The sequence below is a fragment of the Pezoporus flaviventris genome, unplaced genomic scaffold, assembly GCF_033815535.1.
Source record: "Pezoporus flaviventris isolate CSIRO_AGI_PZ_B2104156 unplaced genomic scaffold, CSIRO_AGI_Pfla_v1 ptg000083l, whole genome shotgun sequence".
NCBI classification, from domain to species: Eukaryota; Metazoa; Chordata; class Aves; order Psittaciformes; family Psittacidae; genus Pezoporus; species Pezoporus flaviventris.
In genome coordinates, this window is record NW_026892631.1 from 14,252,402 (window position 1) to 14,270,259 (window position 17,858).

Consider the following 17,858-nt stretch of genomic DNA (forward strand, 5'->3'; position numbering starts at 1 on the left):
GCTGATGGTGGAATAGGTCCTCAGCCCACAAATCCAGCAGGGAATATAAATGATTGATGGTAAAAGCTTAGATCATCCACTTGAAGTGTGATTGACTGAAAGTGTTCCTGGCAAATGTTTGGAATTCTGCAAGCTGGGAATGAAACTGCAAAGCACTGACAACCAACTGGCCATCTGCATTTCTCTAGCTTCTTGAGCTGTCTTCAGGGGTAAGGTGAAATGTAGAAAGCCTGGAGTTAAATGTGAAGAGAGGCTTTTGCCTCAGGTTCCCTAATGCTGCCATTATTCTTTGCCAACCACCTTCTGGCACGCTTAGAAGTCTCCCTTTGCTCTTCTTGCCTTCCAGTTGCGGATGCTTCTGATAAACACCCACTCAATCTGCCCTCTTTTTTCTCCTTTTGCTTCTTTTTTCCTGAGTGACTGGTCTCACTTTATGGAGAACAGATAAACAAAGCGAGATGGACTGAAGTTCCTTCTCACATACAAGAGGGCAGTTGTTCTAATCCAGTACAGATACTCCCGAGTGGAATTGCAATTCCTGCTTGCTATATAAAGACTTCCTACTGCTCCTTCCTCTATCCCCATTTTTTTTTTTTTCTGTGAATGTCAACCACAATTTTATTTCAGAATCTGACAACTGAGATTGCTATTTTGGTATGTATCATTTAGAAAATGCACCTGACAAACAAAGCAGTGTGGTGCTTGGCCACGTGCCTTGCTTTGCAAACCAAACTGGAACACAGGATTGATTTTTGACTAGATCACTGCCTCCTAACCCGATTGACTTGAAGCACGTTGTTGATGATGGAAAACAGCACAACTTCTTGGTTTAGATTTATTTCTTTGTTAAATAATAGAAGCCTCTGACTTGGGCTTTGGTTCACGTGTTGCTTTTCTCAGCTTGGTTTGGCGCCATGTAACTCCTTCCTGTGCTGCCCTTGCCACTAGTGAGAAGCAGTTCCCTGGGGTAGCAGGAAACTGCAGGGATGGGGGGGCTTTGGGGAGTTACAAATAGCAAGGGGAAGGGGGGGATGCTGCCACAGGTGAAGGACACTTGAGTTGTGTCTTTCTGTCTGATGTGAAAAGCAGCATTACGTTTTAAAAAGAGGAAGATGTAGCCAATTCCTGCTGTAGGTCGTTTTCCTGTGTAGGCAAAGCAGCTCCGTGGGGTTTGTACTTGCATTGTTCTAATCATTCTTCATGTTACTGCGGGGCAGGAAAATAATTATTGTCATTTTAAGGTAGGGCAACTTGTCTGGAGACGTTAGAAATCTGTTTAGAAACAAGCTAGGCTTCCTGTGCCTTGTGCTTGCACCACTGGCTCTAACTGTTGCTCATCAGTGAGGGCACATTTGGATGCTTGCTGGATTGCAGAGCAGTAATTAAAAGAGTTGTTTAGCTAATTGCCTGGAAGATTGTGAGTAAAAGCATATTTGTTCCAAAGGCAAACAATCCATTTTTACCCAGTGAAGCATATCAGTTTTTATGGTGCATAAAAATTGTTTCATTGCAATTTTGAATATATTGTGTGTTTGTTTCTCTAAAAGCCTTGTAGATGATGATCTATTTATGTGCATTAAAGTTTTTTTCTTAGGCCGTTTTTAACGTATCTACTGAAAAAGCGTATGTTTAAATGGTTGCAAATGTCAAAAGTCCTTGCCTTTAAAATGAGAAGTTGCTCACTGCACCAGGCTGTTGAACTACCACTGTGCTTAGTGATACGCAACCTTCGGAGTATTCCTGTATGTTGGCACTATATAAAGACACTAGTGGTGGAAGAAAGGATATTATTACAGTGCTTTTGCCTAACTTGGTGGAGAAAACATATGCTAACGGATCAGGTTGTCCCCCTATACATATGCATTTAAAATGGAGATACAGTCTGTGCCCCTTCAAAGTGTTCAGAACTAAACTGATCATGATAGTTCTTTACACCTTGACTCAAGATAGTTGTCTTGACTTTCACACATGACTATTTATTTAGGGAATTAAACCTAAAAGGGCGCAGGAGAAGTTGATAAACTAATGTATTTTGATGCTTTGGCTGTGAGAATCGCTCTGGGCAAAGTATTGCTTATAAGACAAGAGACCGTCTCGTCTATCCCTACCACAACTCGGAAGACACTGTGAATGTATTTCTTTGTTCTTAGAAGTGATGTGCAATGGTGATATAACACAGCAGAGGTTTAAGAGGAACGTACCATTCAAAACAGAGTAGTGTAGTTTGGTCGTTATCAAGGTAACAACTGAGTATTCTTATCTTGTTAGCATTGTTGGAATGTTAACATGTTGGAAAACAACCAACCAAGACCATTGCTCTGTAAAGGAGCACCTTTCTCCTAAACGCTCCCTGTTGTGCCCAGCCTGAGCTGGGGTATAACTGGTGAAATCCTGACTGGGGGCTGCTCCTCAAGCAGCTTTGGACACTTTTTTCCCTGGGTTGTACTGTCCAGACTGATGCAAATGACCTCATTGCAGTGTTCCTCAGCAGGGATTTCACTGGCTGCCCCAAGCCCACAGAGTGGACACATGGGAAGGTGGCAAGGAAATGGCCGTGTTTTCTTAATTCCACTGTGAACAGATAAATATTCTTGCCTTGTCAGTATTATCTTGGTGATGGAATCTGAGACTGGCTTGGGTTGGAAAGGACCTTAAAGCTCATCCAGTTCCAGCCCCATGCCATGGGCAGGGACACCTTCCACTAGAGCAGCTTGCTCTGAACCCCGTCCAACCTGGCCTTGACCACTGCCAGGGATGGGGCGTAACTAGGTCTTCTTGGGTGACGTGGTTTAGTTGGGCGACATGGTTCAGTGGGAGGTGTCCCTGCCCATGACAGGGGGGTTGGAACTGGATGATCTTAAGGTCCTTTCCAACCCAAACTATTCTATGATTCTTAGTTTGGGCTTTGTTGTTACCTTGAGCCTCTGCTGCATTGTACAGGAGCACACATGCGCAACTCGTGAAGGACTTTGTTGAGCCTCTTGCCACCTGAAGAGCATTAGAGCCACCAGAGTGAGGCCTGCTCTTCTATACTGTTATCAAGACAGATTTTTCCTGGCACTGAGCTAGCGAATTAGGGCAAACTTCCTTTCATACTGATGCATTCCAGTGTTTCTGTCTAGCCTGGACCTGCACTGATGTATTAGACAGGATGCTTTTATTGGCCCAGTAGCGGGTAATTGTTGGTCACATTAAGAAAACAAGAGAGATGTAAGAAACAAAGCCTTTGCATGGCAGTTAAAGGAAGAAAGGGGGAAAGCATTTCCTCTTAATCTCTTTGAAAGGGGTCAGAAGGGAACATGAACCAAGAATAAGCTGCTTTTCTCAAGTTAGAAAGGAAGACCTTTGCTGGTATTTAGGGGACTTATCACATGAAACACTTTTGATTGTAGTTTATTCTTACAGAATTTTGTAGGGCTGCTGTAATCAATAAAATGAATGGAAAAGGTTAGCAATGGAGCCTTGGGTGACATGTAGTAGTGTGAGGTGTCCCTGCCCGTGGCAGGGGGTGGGAACAGGATGAGTCTAAGGTCCCTTCCGACCCAAACCAGTCTGGAATTCTGTGATTCTATGGAATATTTCAAAGACTTTTCTGTTTTCCAGACAGAATTTTCTAACCTCATAAAGTAGAACTTTTATTGCATAAATGAGATGTATGTCCTTTTATATCCTTGGTGGAAATCGCACTGTTGTTGAAAGCAATGCTGCTGCTTTTTTGTAGGCAAAGGAGATGTTTTTGGGGATGTGTTCTGGAAGGAGTCTACCCTCGCCCAGTCCTGTGCCAATGTACGGGCTTTGACTTACTGTGATCTTCATGTGATTAAGAGAGATGCCTTGCAGAAGGTGCTGGAGTTCTATACAGCCTTTTCACACTCCTTCTCCAGAAATCTCATCTTGACCTACAACTTGAGAAAAAGGGTAAGTAGCTTTGATTTTAATACATACCATTTCAGGAGCGTCTGTATGGGAAAAAGTGAGTGGCTTGAATTCTGGCGTTCTTCTCCATAGCCTCTCTTATAAGAAGGTTTTTCAGAGCTTGCCTAAGGCACTGCTAGCATGTAGGCAATAAGTATTTATCCCAGTTCTAGTTCTATAGGCAGCTGGATTGCATATATGGGAGAGTATTTTGCATTTCTCTGAAGTGGACAGATTCCAGCATATTTGTGAGCTGTTACGGACTTGTGATAAAGCGTGTTCCCTACTTTCTACAACTTGAGTTTGTAAGCAAGTGGAAGAAATGGTATGAAATCTAATATAGGGAACAAAGTCAACAACAGTAATGGCAATGGAAAAGTAATATGAGCATGACTGATTCTATCAAGAGTTGTTTCTTTTAGTACCTATCACGTTTTGGAATTACTTAACGCTTATCTGTAATGTTTTCATTTTCTTATCCGTGGTTCTTGTCTCTTTCCATTTCTTCCTGTGTGTCAGTTCAAGTTATTTTGTCAAATGTGAATCATCATAACCTAATATCCCATTTGAAATTCTCTCTGTAATGCTCAGTGAAGTGAAGCTCCTCTGTAGAAATGGATTAAAACTGTAGTAGCTGTAATTCAATTGATTTTATGATGCAATGTAAAAGACAGAATTACATTTGAAAATGAATACACTGGAGCACCTAAGTTGAACGAAGTGAAGTGCAAGGTCCTGCCCTTGGGTCAGGGCAGTCCCAAGCACAGCTACAGGTTAGGCAGAGCAGTGATTCAGAGCAGCCTGAGGAGAAGGACTTGGGGATGTTGGTTGATGAGAAACTGAACATGAGCCGCTTCGTTGTGTGAAGGGAGCTACAAGGATGCTGGAGAGGGACTCTTCATCAGGGACTGCAGCCATAGGACAAGGGGTGATGGGTTCAGACTGAAACAGGGCAAGTTCGGGTTAGATCTAAGGCAGAAGCTCTTCCCTGTGAGGGTGCTGAGGCGCTGGCACAGGGTGCCCAGAGAAGCTGTGACTGCCCCATCCCTGGCAGTGTTCAAGGCCAGGTTGGATCAGGCTTGGAGTAACCTGGTCTTCCCAACCCAAACCGTTCTGTGATTCTGTGATTCCATACTTGCTTTAAAATACCGTGATATAAAGATCCTTGAGATCAGCTAAAGAAACCTGTTGGATAGGAGATTTTTTTTTGCTCCTAGTTCTCCATGGTAACTTCCAGGTGTCAAGTATGTCCTAGATAATTACCCCTGAGAAAACAGAAACCTTTTCATCTTTCAAGTCTGTTTTGTAAAATTAGACTTCAAGCCTAGAGTATAGATTATTTTTTTTGTACCCAGAGTTGGCTACTGAAATTAAGTAGTGTGATAATGTTTTCTATCTGCATATATTATCAATATCAAATAATTCGGCTTTTCAGCATTGGGCAAAAACTAATGTGATCTCTGCACTTTGGTTAAGTAATTCAAAGCTCTGCTAGAAAATGGACGTGATTAAAAGCTAAGAAGCAAATTTATACGGGAGGATTTCCTCCTAGGACTTTTTTTTTCAAACAATATTGGATTTTGCAAGAGGAGGAGAAAAAGAAGCTGCAAGAAGGCTGAGAGATGTCCTGTTAAAAAGTTTTAAAACCAGCTACTTACCTGGTATTAATTTATGTAAGAATCATAGGATCCCAGAGTGGTTTGGGTTGGAAAGGACCTTAAAGCTCCTCCAGCTCCCACCCCTGCCACGGGCAGGGACACCTCACACTAGAGCAGCTTGCTCCAAGCCCCTGTGTCCAACCTGGCCTTGAGCACTGCCAGGGATGGGGCAGCCACAGCTTCTCTGGGCACCCTGTGCCAGCGCCTCAGCACCCTCACAGGGAAGAACTTCTTCCTTGTATCATACAGGAGGTGCTGCAGCCCCTGCTCATCCTCGTGGCCTCCTCTGGACTTGCTCTAAGAGCTCCGTGTCCTTCTTATGCTGAGGACACCAGAAATAAAAGAAGTACAAGAAGTGACAGAATTTGGTATTGAGAGCTCGTAGAGCATCGGTATCACTGACTGGCATGTTTTAAAATAGCACTGTGGGCAGTGTGGTAAGATGGTCTAAGAATATATAACTCCTTATTTTTTCTTAACATCAGTAGAAATAACAGACTGAGGCATAGAAGGACCAACTCTCTTAAAGCTCACAACCATGCTGGCAGAGTTGCATCATTTTGGATCTGCTCTGAGCCAGAAGTCCCAAATTTAGAAACGAATGCCTACTCCAGAACTGCCACTCTGTATCTGCACGTTCGTCGGCGTAGCTTTTCCCAGCCCAGGTTACAAAACGCTTTCTATCCACAGTGTGGTGATTACTGGGCTGTCAAGTTTCTACACAAAATGCTCCTACTAAAAAGACACATTTTTGATAGCAATTTCCGTGCAGGTATTCAAATAATCGGATTTTAATTGAGTAGCAGTCAGCAGAAACGTGGCATTGATTGATAATGGGAGAGTTTGATGCTTCTGGGTTAACAGACTCGTTTTATTTATTTCATTGAAGGCAGGCTGATTGCAATGTTAAATCACATAAATAATAGATGCGTTTGGAAATGCATAGAAGGTCTGATACTATAGAGAGTTGAGATAATGCACATTAAAAGGCAACTTTTTAGAGTTTGGGATTTAATCGGGTTTAAATATCTGTGAATCTTTTATAGAAATAGCTCCCCAGCCTGTCGCTTCTAACACTTCTGGTCTATTTCTGCACATGGAATTTTGTAGAATTCAGATGGACTGGTGCCTTCTGTGAGTTCTGTTTGTGATGTATTACATATCCTTTGGACTATAGCTACCAGAATTACACTCTTCTTTCAATGAAGTTTCATCTCTGGCTCTCAAAGTGTTCAACTAGTTGAAGTGTAGATATTGCATACTCATCCCAAATATATCCATGCAGATTCCAAATACACAGGGATTTTTTTGCCTGAAGAATCTCCTGGGTGTATTTTTAGACTTGGTTATTCCTTGGAGGTGTCCCCATCTCCAGGGTGCTTTGCCTTCACTTGGCTGTGATACAGAGTCTCACTGCATAGTGCAAAATGCTTTCTAGGTGAGTTGCACTCAGCTTAAGTGAGCTTTAGCATTGTTCCCCTCTTTTACCATCTGTATTCACATATTTCTTGACTGGGGGGGGTCTCCTCCAGTGATCCACCCCTTCCTTTGTGATGGAAGTCCCTCTCCGAGAGCCTTCAGTTCCAGTGGTCAATGCTGACCTTACAGATGTCCCCCACACTTACTGGCATCTGGATCCACTGTGACAGAAATAAGCAGACATGCAGATGTCCTGTACCAAAACCAATTGGTGTAGACCTGAACTAACTCTAGAGCTGGATTTTGGCAAAGTAAAAACCATCTTCCCTCTGTTCCTTCTTGCTGGTCCTAAACTGGATGAACTTAAGTTCCTTTCCGAACCAGACCAGTCTGTGATTCTGTGATGCTTCTGCCTGCGTGTCCCCTTTATGTGCTCCCTCCAACAGGGCTGCAGTTCCGAAATGCCACTGCCCCTGACATCTGAGGGCTTTGTGGCTGAGAGAGTTGCTTCCAGTGCTCTGTCCCTGGTATACCATGGCTGTCCAGGTTCCTTTCACTCGCTTTCTCAACAAACAGCAGTGAAATACCCTCTGTTGAAAAGCTGTCAGCCCGCTGTCAGGTGCTCCCTGAGCAGTTCCCTCAAGCGACTGAAATCCCTCCTGAAGTTATTAGCTGTCTAGTTACATCGGGCTGGCGGTCAGCCTTAGAAAACTTCCTATTTTTCCTAGAGGGAAAGAGAAAGGAGACCTTGAATTAACTCCTTCTCCTGCCAGTCGCTGCAGTTTTCCTCTCATTGGAAACAGGGGGAATCAGCTGCTGCATCTCTCTGGGGCATCTTAAGAATACTGGCACTGCAGCGTGTGCCTGCAGGTGGCTGTATGTCAGACTCAGAGCCTTGCAGCTGAAAGGGACCCGAGAGGATTTCTCAGAACACTTCCTGCTGCAACGACGGTGTGAAATCAGAGCAGGTTAACTTGACGTTTCTCTCCACTTCTGGAATCTCAGGGAGGAACCAGGGTGTAGGCACTGGGGGTATGTGGGATGGTCAAGTGACAAACTCCCCTTCCTGGAAGGTGGGCTAGACGGAAGAGAAATGGAGCTTTGGAGGGCAGCGGGATTCACCGCATGGACAAAGGGCTGCTTTTCCCCAGTAAATATTGGGGCTCCAGCCTGGCCTTTGGATCTCCAACTTAGTAGAACAATAAGGAGGGAGAAGCTTGCATGATAGCTACTTGCTGGTGTCTTTTGCTTGGGATGAGGTGCAAGTTTGCTGGCACCTTCCTTACGAATGTGAAAGGCCTTTGGCAGCGCTTGCAAGCGTTCTGGTTTTGGCAGTTGCTTATTTCCATGTGTATGAGCTTTGTAACCAATATTAGCTTACAGTGGGTTGTACCACAGTGTATTTGCTCAGTTCATTCTGCTGCAGCCATAAATGATGTTATAGCTCTAATGATCGCACGCGCTAGATGAAAGAGAATTCTTATACATAATTTATTAAGCTGAGATTTCTCTAGTAAGCCATTTTAGCTTGGATAGAGATTAAATGACTAATTTTGAATGCTTTGGAGTATCGTGATGGAAAGTGCAAGTAGCTTTTCCAAAAGCTGATATTTGTGTCCTGGAATAAAAGAAGTAATGCAGTAGAACGTAGATGCGTTATTTGGGGCTTTGTAAGACTGAAGGAAATGGCAAAGAACGCTCTGCATTTTTACAAAGCAAGTGTGATTTAAAGCCAGAGCTCGTAGTGGGAGCATATTTCTGGGGGGAGCAGTGACTGCAACAGAAAAGTCTGTCTCCTGCTGGTATAAAATCGCTTGCTTTTGTACATGTAGCGGTGTGCTTATTCTGATGCCATTCCAGCTGTGCCACTGGGCAGGGCTCCCGCCACCTCTTTCAGAAAGCAGTTTTAAAATACGACTGTGCTTTCCTCTTCAGCATTAGCTTCACCTTTCTTCTTTTTGTCCTGTAAGGTGTAACTGGAGAGAGAACCCTTCTCAGAGCAAACATTTCAGCTAGGAGTGCATCAAGCCTTGATTGTAGATCCCGGGGGGCTTGGCAGCGTGTTGTTTTCAGAGAGCCAACCCGTGGCCTTGTGTGCTGCCTTTCCACATGACAAGTTTCCCAAGTCTGTTTTATGATTCAAGTTCAAAATGATATCCCAGAATTCTTTCTGATGCAGAAGGCTGAGTTGCTGGAAGATTTTTAACAAAGCTTTCTGAAAATGAGAAGAGTGAAGCTTTCAATTTTAGAATATTGGCCCATGTGATGATGGATTTCAGAGTGGTCAAACTGACAGCCTGCTGCTTTCTCCTGTGCTTATACTCACCAAAACAGTCCCACAAGCCCTGTGGGAAGAGGGGTTTGATGTTTCACTGGCATATGTCTTCCAGGCCTGAAAACCCAGGACCCTGGGCATGGCTGAGCCATCTGGATGGGTCTGCGGCTTGGGAGTTAAACCATATTAGCTGGCCAGGAGGCAAAGTTGTCATTTCCCCAAACCCCTTCCAGGTGTAAGCAGACACTGAAGTACTCTGTTCTTCCCCATGCTGCCTTTTGAAAGCTGTTTAGGTAGGTGGATATTCTTGCGTTCCCTGTTTCTCCATGCCGTCTAAGCAAAATGTATTTGTTTCCTCACTGGTAGATTCCATAATGCATTTTTGCATCTTCTCTCTGGCCTTGGACAACTTACTTGACTTTTGTGTCTCTAACAGATAACGTTGATCTAGCTCATAGATTTTTGTGCACGTTTTCTTTACACCCTGGACTGGAAGTGCTCTGAGACATGTTGATGGTGTTAGGTCTGCATGTCTGCTGTGGGTAGTTGAAGTGGTGTGACTGTCAGTGAGGTGAAATCCCATGCTCTAAGGAGGATATGTCCCTGGATCTCTTTCTTCTCTCCTTCAGCTTGTGAGACCCCTTCGGGTAAAGCTTTTAGTACCCAGACTCGGAGAGGATTTGACTGACTGCAAGCATTTAACGTTCCTATTTCTGCCGTTATCGTAGGTGTTCAGCCCAGAAGAACTCCATTGTCTTTCAGAGGCATTGCCTTAAAGTTTCATTTCCTAAAGTTTTAAACTCTGAAGTTACTTATGTTCTATTTAACTTTATATGGCCCTGAGCTTCAGGGTCCTATGCTTATACAGAGGAAGATCTGGCTAGAGACAAATAGTTTACATAGTGGGGCTGTAAAACAGAGGCCATAATTAACCAAGAGGTTCTAAGGCAGGGAGGTGGGTTGACCTTGGCTGGTCACTGTATCACTCCCCCTGTTCAACAAAACGGGAGAAAAAAAGGATGAAAAGCTTATGGTTGGGCTAAGGGCAAGGACACACCAGTCACTGTCATGGGCAAAACATACTTGACTTAGGGAAATGATTTTAATTCATGACCAGGTAACCAAAGTAGGATAATGACAAATACAATAAATGTAAAAAATCACCTTTCTTCCACCCCTCCCTTCTTCTCAGCCTCAAATGCGTTCCCAACTCCTCTGCCTCTTCCCGTGAGCACTGCCGGCAGTTGGGGAATAGCAACTGCAGTTACTTCATGTTTGGTTTCTGCCACTTCTTCCTCCTCACCCTCTTCCTGTGCTCCAGTGTGAGGTCCCTGTAGCAGGGGACAGTCCTTCACAAGCTTCTCCAGCGTGAGTCCTGCTCCAGCCTGGGTGCCTTCCGTAGGGTGCATCCTTGAGGAGCTGTTACTCTCAGATGTCGTCACTTCTCTCAGCTGCTGTTGTGCAGGGTTTTTACCCTTCCTTACATACGTTATCGCAGAGGTGCTGCTGGCATCAGTGCCTGGCTGAGCCTCGGCCAGTGCTGGCTCTGAGCCGACTTGAACTGGCTCTGTCCGACATAGGGAAACCTTCTGATGCCTTCTCTCAGAAGCCTGCAGCCCCCCGGTGCCAGTTCTTTGGCATGTAAACCCAATACACATCCCAAAACTGTTCAGTTGCTTCTGTTTAGTACCTTAAGTACGTTATACATTTTCTTGTCGATTTTAGCTGTAACTTAGATTAATCTATGTGGGTAAATAGTGAAATGCTTTCTTAAAATGTTCTTACATGACTAATCCCTTCTAAAGTGTTTTGATGAATTCACATCACTTGTTTGAGATGCCGTCTCCTCCTATGAATAATGAGCATTTTTGCATACATTTAGATGCTGTAGTCTATGTCTGTACAATTGTTATGAAGAAATAACTGAGTGTGGCATACAAAACAAGATGTGTATTTCCCCAAAGGAATAGTAAGTTGTTGAAATTCTCATAGGTCATTCATCAGTAAATCCCACTGAAAATAACTTAATGATCAATAGGTATTAATAACCCTCACTAAAACAAATTGATGGAAGGGTAGATTTTGAATTAGAGTTCATCTTTGAATGGAAGAGGATGATTCTTTTGTGAAGCTGATACTAAAACCATAACTGCCTCGGAGTATCCTAAGTAAGAGAATACTTCCTGTTCTGTGCTGATGTGCATTTAAAGGTTTTCCCATGTTGGTTGCTAAATACTTTAGATCATTTGCATTCTGCTCACTGGATTGGAATTAAATTTGCACAGACTGAGATGATAAAATCAGAATTTTAGCTCTTTCCTAATGTGTTTTCTAAGTATGGCAAACTATGTCAATGTTATGTCAATGGGAGCCATTCCAATTGCACATCAGTACACGGAAAAAAGAATGGAACAGATTCGGGTCATCCTGAAATGAAGGTTAAGCACTTCATTCATTAATCCACAAACAGGATCGATGTTCTGTTTGGTTTATTACACTTAGAACTGGTTTTGAAAGGGTTTTTTCTCTATTGCCTATACAATAGTCAGCCTTAAATAGAAAAGAATTGTGACCTTTCAAGATCTGTAGAGTGTTCCATATGTGGCAAAGCTGTTCCAAATATGTGAAAAATACAGTTAACAAGGATTAAAATAAAATCTGTTTTCCAACTATTTTAATCCTTAAAAAAGAAGTCACATTTAGCTTTTGCGAAGCTGCTTTCAGATGAGTAATAGAAAGTTAACGTTAAAGAAGGGCTTTCTCTCCTTTTGAACATGCACAACCACCCACACCAGCTTGTTTATCCCAACAGAAGAAAATGCATTACTTTGATTTTTACCCTCATCCACCCACGTAGACTGCAACATAGAAGTAACGTTAATCTAGATAAAGGTTACTTCGTGTGAGCGAGGATTCCCCAGAATAGCTCCCCAAAGCCTTTTAAAATAGAGCATGAATTTCCTAGGAATGGGGGAAATTCTGAATGTTGGCCCACCACCAGAGAGAGGAGCTGATCATCCAAAACACAGTGTAACTGCTCTTACGCAGCCTGGGAATCTGGGCTTCACTGGCAAAACAGTGAAATGCTCTCTAGCATTGACAGTAGGAAGGAGCTTTCCTTAGCTTGAACTCATTATTTTTCTTCTCTCGTGTTATATAGGCACAGAGCAGTACAATACAGACACACAACGGAGGCTGAACAGCAGCATGTGTGGTGTGTTGCTCTTATTTTCGGTTACATGCATGGCCACTGCCATCTGCACACACTTTAGTGTGCTGAGGTGTCGTAGTCCGTTTTTGGGCCATGCTGGCAAAGAGGAAGGGGATGTTCCATGGGAATTTCAGAGTTCCTACCCTTATTGCAAAGCTTGAAGTCTACCTCCTGCTGCTTACCATGAGTGAGTGGCCAGAACTTCAGACTATCTTGGTATTTCTAAGGTAAAGAATAGAATATATATTCATTGGTACCAGTCACCCCTGTGTGCTCGTGTGGTATATGTACGTGTGCAATGACCGGCTTGTTGCTGAATCTCTCAAGTAATTCAATTAGTATGCACTTTTTCTAATACATGAGTGCTGTTGCCTAGCTTTTTTGCCTGTATATGCTCTGTTCCATCGTGTATTGTAACTGCACTAACATCAGTGACTTGGCACCTCTGTGCCCCGGTGACTGTACTTTGTGATATTCCCTGGTGCTTCATACGCTGAGGAGCATTACTGACCAAGCAAAAGACAGAACAGTGACCCAATGCCCTCTTGCCTTACTTGTTTTCAAGTCTAAAAGTGATCTCTGGTGTCTGTGGTCTGGTGAGCAGCTGACTCTTTAACAAACTCTTACTAAAAGGGTGTGATGTCCTGGCATAACAGCTTTGCTCTTCTGATCTTCTCTAAAGTCACTAAGGGGCAAACTTACAGCACTGCATGTCCAAACACTCAACCCATTCAAGGCACTCCATAAAGGAGAGGGAAGGTAGACAGATGGGCAATATGGAAGCTGGAAGATAGGTGTACAATATGGAAGGTAGATAGGTGTGCAGTATGGAGGCTGAGTTACAAACCTACATCCTTGAGCAGTCAGACTTTATAATCTAAGTGATGAGTTGATCCTTTCTCCAGCCCTCCAATGAAAGCTGAAATAACTGCCCAACTAAAAAAAAAAAAGGAATAAAATTTGGAGGTTACTGCTAATGTTGTATAGAGACTTTGTGATCCCTACTCCAGACCAAACCCTACCTACAGGTCCTCTGTTTCCTTGCTTAAGTGTTGAGACCTTTATTGTAACTGTGAGTTGTTGGACAGCAAGACAAAGGAGGTACGTTTCCTCTTTGTGTAGCTGAGCCAGGTCCTCTCAGCTCCTCCAGGGACTCTGATATGCACCATGGTGGGCATAAACCAAGTAGCTCACTTTAAATGTGACGAACGCTGCTAAGATCCTGTGTGAAACAAAGCAGTTTCCCAGCTCGATTGATGAAGGCTGGGAGGTGCCGCAGTATTTGTGTTAAACCAGTCTGCATGGTTAGACAACTGATGTTTTCCCTGTGTCCATCCTTGAGAATCGCCCTTCTAGCTGCCTTTGAGCAAGCATCTTGCTGAGGGATACAGCCAGGAGTGTACCACATTCCTCAGGCTCAAGCCTGCTACAAATGAGTCACACAAGTGATGTGGTGTCTGATGTCAACCTGCTTTACAGGCTGCTGCCCATTCAGGGTGACATTGAAGTGTTTGACTGCTGAACATGAAGTGGAGTTACTCCTAGGTGTGGCCTTGTGAAGGGTTTTGAATTTGAAATCCAGTAAGCTTTACCATCATGGGAATGAACCAATTGCAAACAAAAGTGGATAGGGCACCATGCCAATCGCCCACTGTGATTGTAGCTCCTGACTACTGCCACGGCTAGAGTCAAGTGGAAAGGAGGACGTTGTGTTGGCCTATGGCTCAGTCTAAGAACTTACTGAAATACTTCAGGAGCAGGATCATTAATCAGCCCCTCTTTATTTGGTATTATTTTTGCAGCAGGCAACTGGGTTTGCCCTCAAAGCGTGTATGATTCCTTCCTCAAAAAGAAGTGGATTTTCACTTCAAAAACCTGCTTGGATTCAGATTTTCAAACAGAAATGTGATGTCTGACCCTGATGTGAAATATTGAGGCTTTGTGCAAATGAATGTACTAAGTGTTTTTAGAGGAATTTTTTTAAGTTAGTGACCTATGGAGGGGACTTACTGAGCTGCACTTGGAAAACCTTTCAGTGTTCTCCCTCTTGTTATCAATTGCTTTTGTTCCCCTTCATTTTCTACCTGTTATGTTCCAAAATGGGGTGTGAACTGCAGTGTCTTATGTAAGGATACTTACGTATGCGCTGTGTTCAGTAATATGTCCCTCAGCTGAAGCAGGAGCATACATACCGTGATAGGCTACTCTGAGTACACTCAGTGTCCCAAAATACTGTCCATATAGGACTTGGGGTGGGAATAGCACTATCCACAAACAACTGAGCAGCTGGACATGAGGTGATCTTAACCACAGGTCCAAATCCCCTGTTTCTCTGTGCAGCTGTGAGACTGCATGATGTGTTCACCAGATTTTATCAGGAGCTAAGCCTGCTAAATCCCTTTTTCAGTAGTACAGCATTAGGAGTGCAAAAATCTGACACCCAATTAAAAATCGTATTCGGGACTTAAATACTCTATGTTTTTGTTCCCATGTACTTAGGCACTTCCTCTTTTTGTTGTCATCTTCCGGGGTCTTTTCCAAATACAGAAAGGAAAATGCTCAACACATGCCTTGTTCCAAGTCTTCGTGACTTTGGCAAGCCACATCTACACCAGTCCCCCTCCTGGGACACCAGGAGCCATGCAGCCAGCCCAGCCTGGCCTTTTCTTGTAATTCATCTTAGGGTGCCCTGCTTTCATCTTCAAGCTTCAGAAGAGGTGCTTCCACCATCCTCATAAACTTCATACTTGGGCATCTCTCCCACGCACTCTGTAGTGATTGTACGGCACAACAAAATTGTTTCGTGATTCGTTTACACAGCTGACATGAGAGAATCCAAGAACATTTGTGCCCCAAGAATTGTATAATCCATTGGATGGTTTACTTTATAAACTGCCATAAGCACTGTCCTTGTGTAGAACTGCAGAATTAACTTCCCCTTCTTTGTCCTTTAGAACCTCCTCCCTAAACCCAAACCTAAACCTTAAGGCATTACTCTTTTGAAAAAGCTAATAGTATACTCAGGCTGACCAGAACAGATAAGTCTCTGCCTCCAGTCTTCACGGTTGATGCCTGTTTTCTGTGTGGAATTTGACTAAATGATGTAAACTCCACCATTCTCTGCTCAGTTGTAGAAATGAGGCACGTGTTACAGCCTTCCTCTACGTAAGGGGATGAGCAGTTTGTTGTTCTCCAAGATTTCACTGTTACTTCCCAGTAAGAGGAAAGATGTTGGTTATGACCAGTTATTCTCTTGATTAATGAGAACAAAATCGCTGTTTACTTCCATCTCATACTTGATCAGGTGGTTTAGGCTCGAGATGATGTATGAGGATGCTGTGACCTTTGCTTATGTTAAGATACAAAGCAGTAGCAGAGGAAGAGAATGGTATTAGCTCTAATATATATATTTGCTTTGCTATAGATAGTCTAGAAACTATTTAATTTCACTTGCCTGCATTTTCACACTGCTCAAGCCGCAAGTCTCGTAGGTGTAAAAGTTACAGTGCATAGTTCAGTGGTTTATGTACTTTCAGTGATGATCCCATACCCTTTCTGAAAGAGGAGTTGGCATTTAGTCCAATGACAAGTTCGTTGGAATAAGTGGAAGAAGTAATAATGAAAAGCTTTTCTTTGGGATGTCATTTGGGAACAGTTCTATCCCTCAACATAAAAGTGTTACGATGTTCTTTGTTGGTAACATTCAAAAGTGTAATTTGCTTTTGGCAATCAAGACGGTTCATAAATGACCTTCCTCTTTCATACCCAAACCATCCTGTAACAGAAATGCAGCCACGAAGGGAGTTTGAGAAACTTGCGGCTTCTGCTTCGTGATGTCTTTCAGAAATTGATGACAGTTTGTCTAAATTTGTTACTGCTCTGTTATTTTTATGATATCTAGCATATTTGTTAGTGATATGATGGCAGGAGTTCAGAAATACTGAGGGGGTGTTTCTGATCGGGCTCTCTGAAAATCTGGCATTAAATATTGCACATTGCTTCGTTCGTCACATTTTCTAGTCAGGAAGATTTTCCCAAACCCACTGTTGTCACCACAGAGTTGTTCAGAAAGGCAGACCCCTACCAGATTATGTTTAATACTGTTGTAAGGTTCTTACACTTTAGAATTTCCTCGCTGAACTTTTCAAGGTATACAAACGGAGCACTTCATCCAAAGAATCCATTGGGGTTTGATTTCTTTCTTTCTTTGTAAGATACTGAATGATTTCGTACATGAAGGGGACTCCGATGCAGAGGCTTAAGTGACTTGCTATATTGTTTAGTGTCTCTCAGTGATGATGAGGACCAGAACTGGGATTTTCAGGCCATATGCTCTACACAGTGTAGAAGAATTCGGCAGGTCTGCAGCACGTAGTGTAGCATGTTGAATTATGCCAAGTGGAGTGGAAGAGCAGACTGATTTTGTGCTGCAGTCTTGTAAAAGGCCTTTGTGTTTGCTCTCTGTCTGAAAGACAGCCCACCCTATGAATAATCAGTATTTAGTACTACATACAGAAAGTGCTAAAGGAAGCAACTGAGTGAGCAAAAACACAGACACAGACAAGGTTGTCTAGAAAAATGGTACTTGGAACACGTTGTCCCTCTTCACGTGTTGAATACTGCTTGTACAAAGAGAGCCTTTCAGTAGATAAGCAAGCTAAACAGAGAAAGAGGCAGGAGAGACAAGGAAGAGAGCATCTGGTGTTTCTCCATGGAGATGGGTGGAATACACTGGGTGAATGGAGCAGATGCTGATGTGTGAGCTGCAAGGCTAGAGGACAGGGTTAGGTGATTGGGGAGAGAGGCAGCTCATTCTCTTTCGTTGTTTTCCTAGAGCAGGTGGGCACAATAAAAGCAGCAAAGGGCAACCTCAAATTGGCTCACCAACACTTCCCCCAGCTGGCCACCAAGGAAACCCTTCTGGTTGCTCCATTTGCCAGCCTGTCTGTCACCCCCTCCTGCCACAGAAGTTGCCAACAGCAACATCTATGCTCATGTGATCCCTGAGGAATATTACTAAAGCAACCAATAGAAGGAGATGAAGAAGTCAGGAGCACCTTCTAGTGACAGTACTGCACTTGAGGTGTTTTCTCAGCTATCTGGATGACCAGATCCATGCTTACTGTGATACCCAAGTCTAACCCTACCAACACAGTGCCTTTTAGAAAGTCTGACATGGGATGTCTTACTGCTACCACAGAGCATCCTAGAACCAGGGGCACACGCTTCTCCAAAAGCTGTGTGGCACTGATAGAGAGCCCACCTCTTCCACTGGGCAGGTCGTGCTGCTGGCTCTGTGCCATGGTGATCATCAAAAAGCAGTCTTAATCGGCATTTCCACGCGGTAGCCCAAATGGTGCGTGATGCTACTCCTCCCATG

At 43.5% G+C, this 17,858-nt stretch overlaps 1 protein-coding gene across 3 annotated transcripts in view; it reads left to right on the plus strand.

Moving 5' to 3' along the window:
* Positions 1–17,858, plus strand: part of KCNH1 (potassium voltage-gated channel subfamily H member 1) — a 176,674-nt gene that overhangs the window by 98,903 nt on the left and 59,913 nt on the right. For all 3 annotated transcript variants that reach the window (XM_061475214.1, XM_061475215.1, XM_061475216.1), the window contains exon 10: positions 3,722–3,918. In XM_061475214.1, coding sequence (XP_061331198.1) covers positions 3,722–3,918 — 197 coding nt within the window. The remainder of the gene's footprint in view (positions 1–3,721; positions 3,919–17,858) is intronic.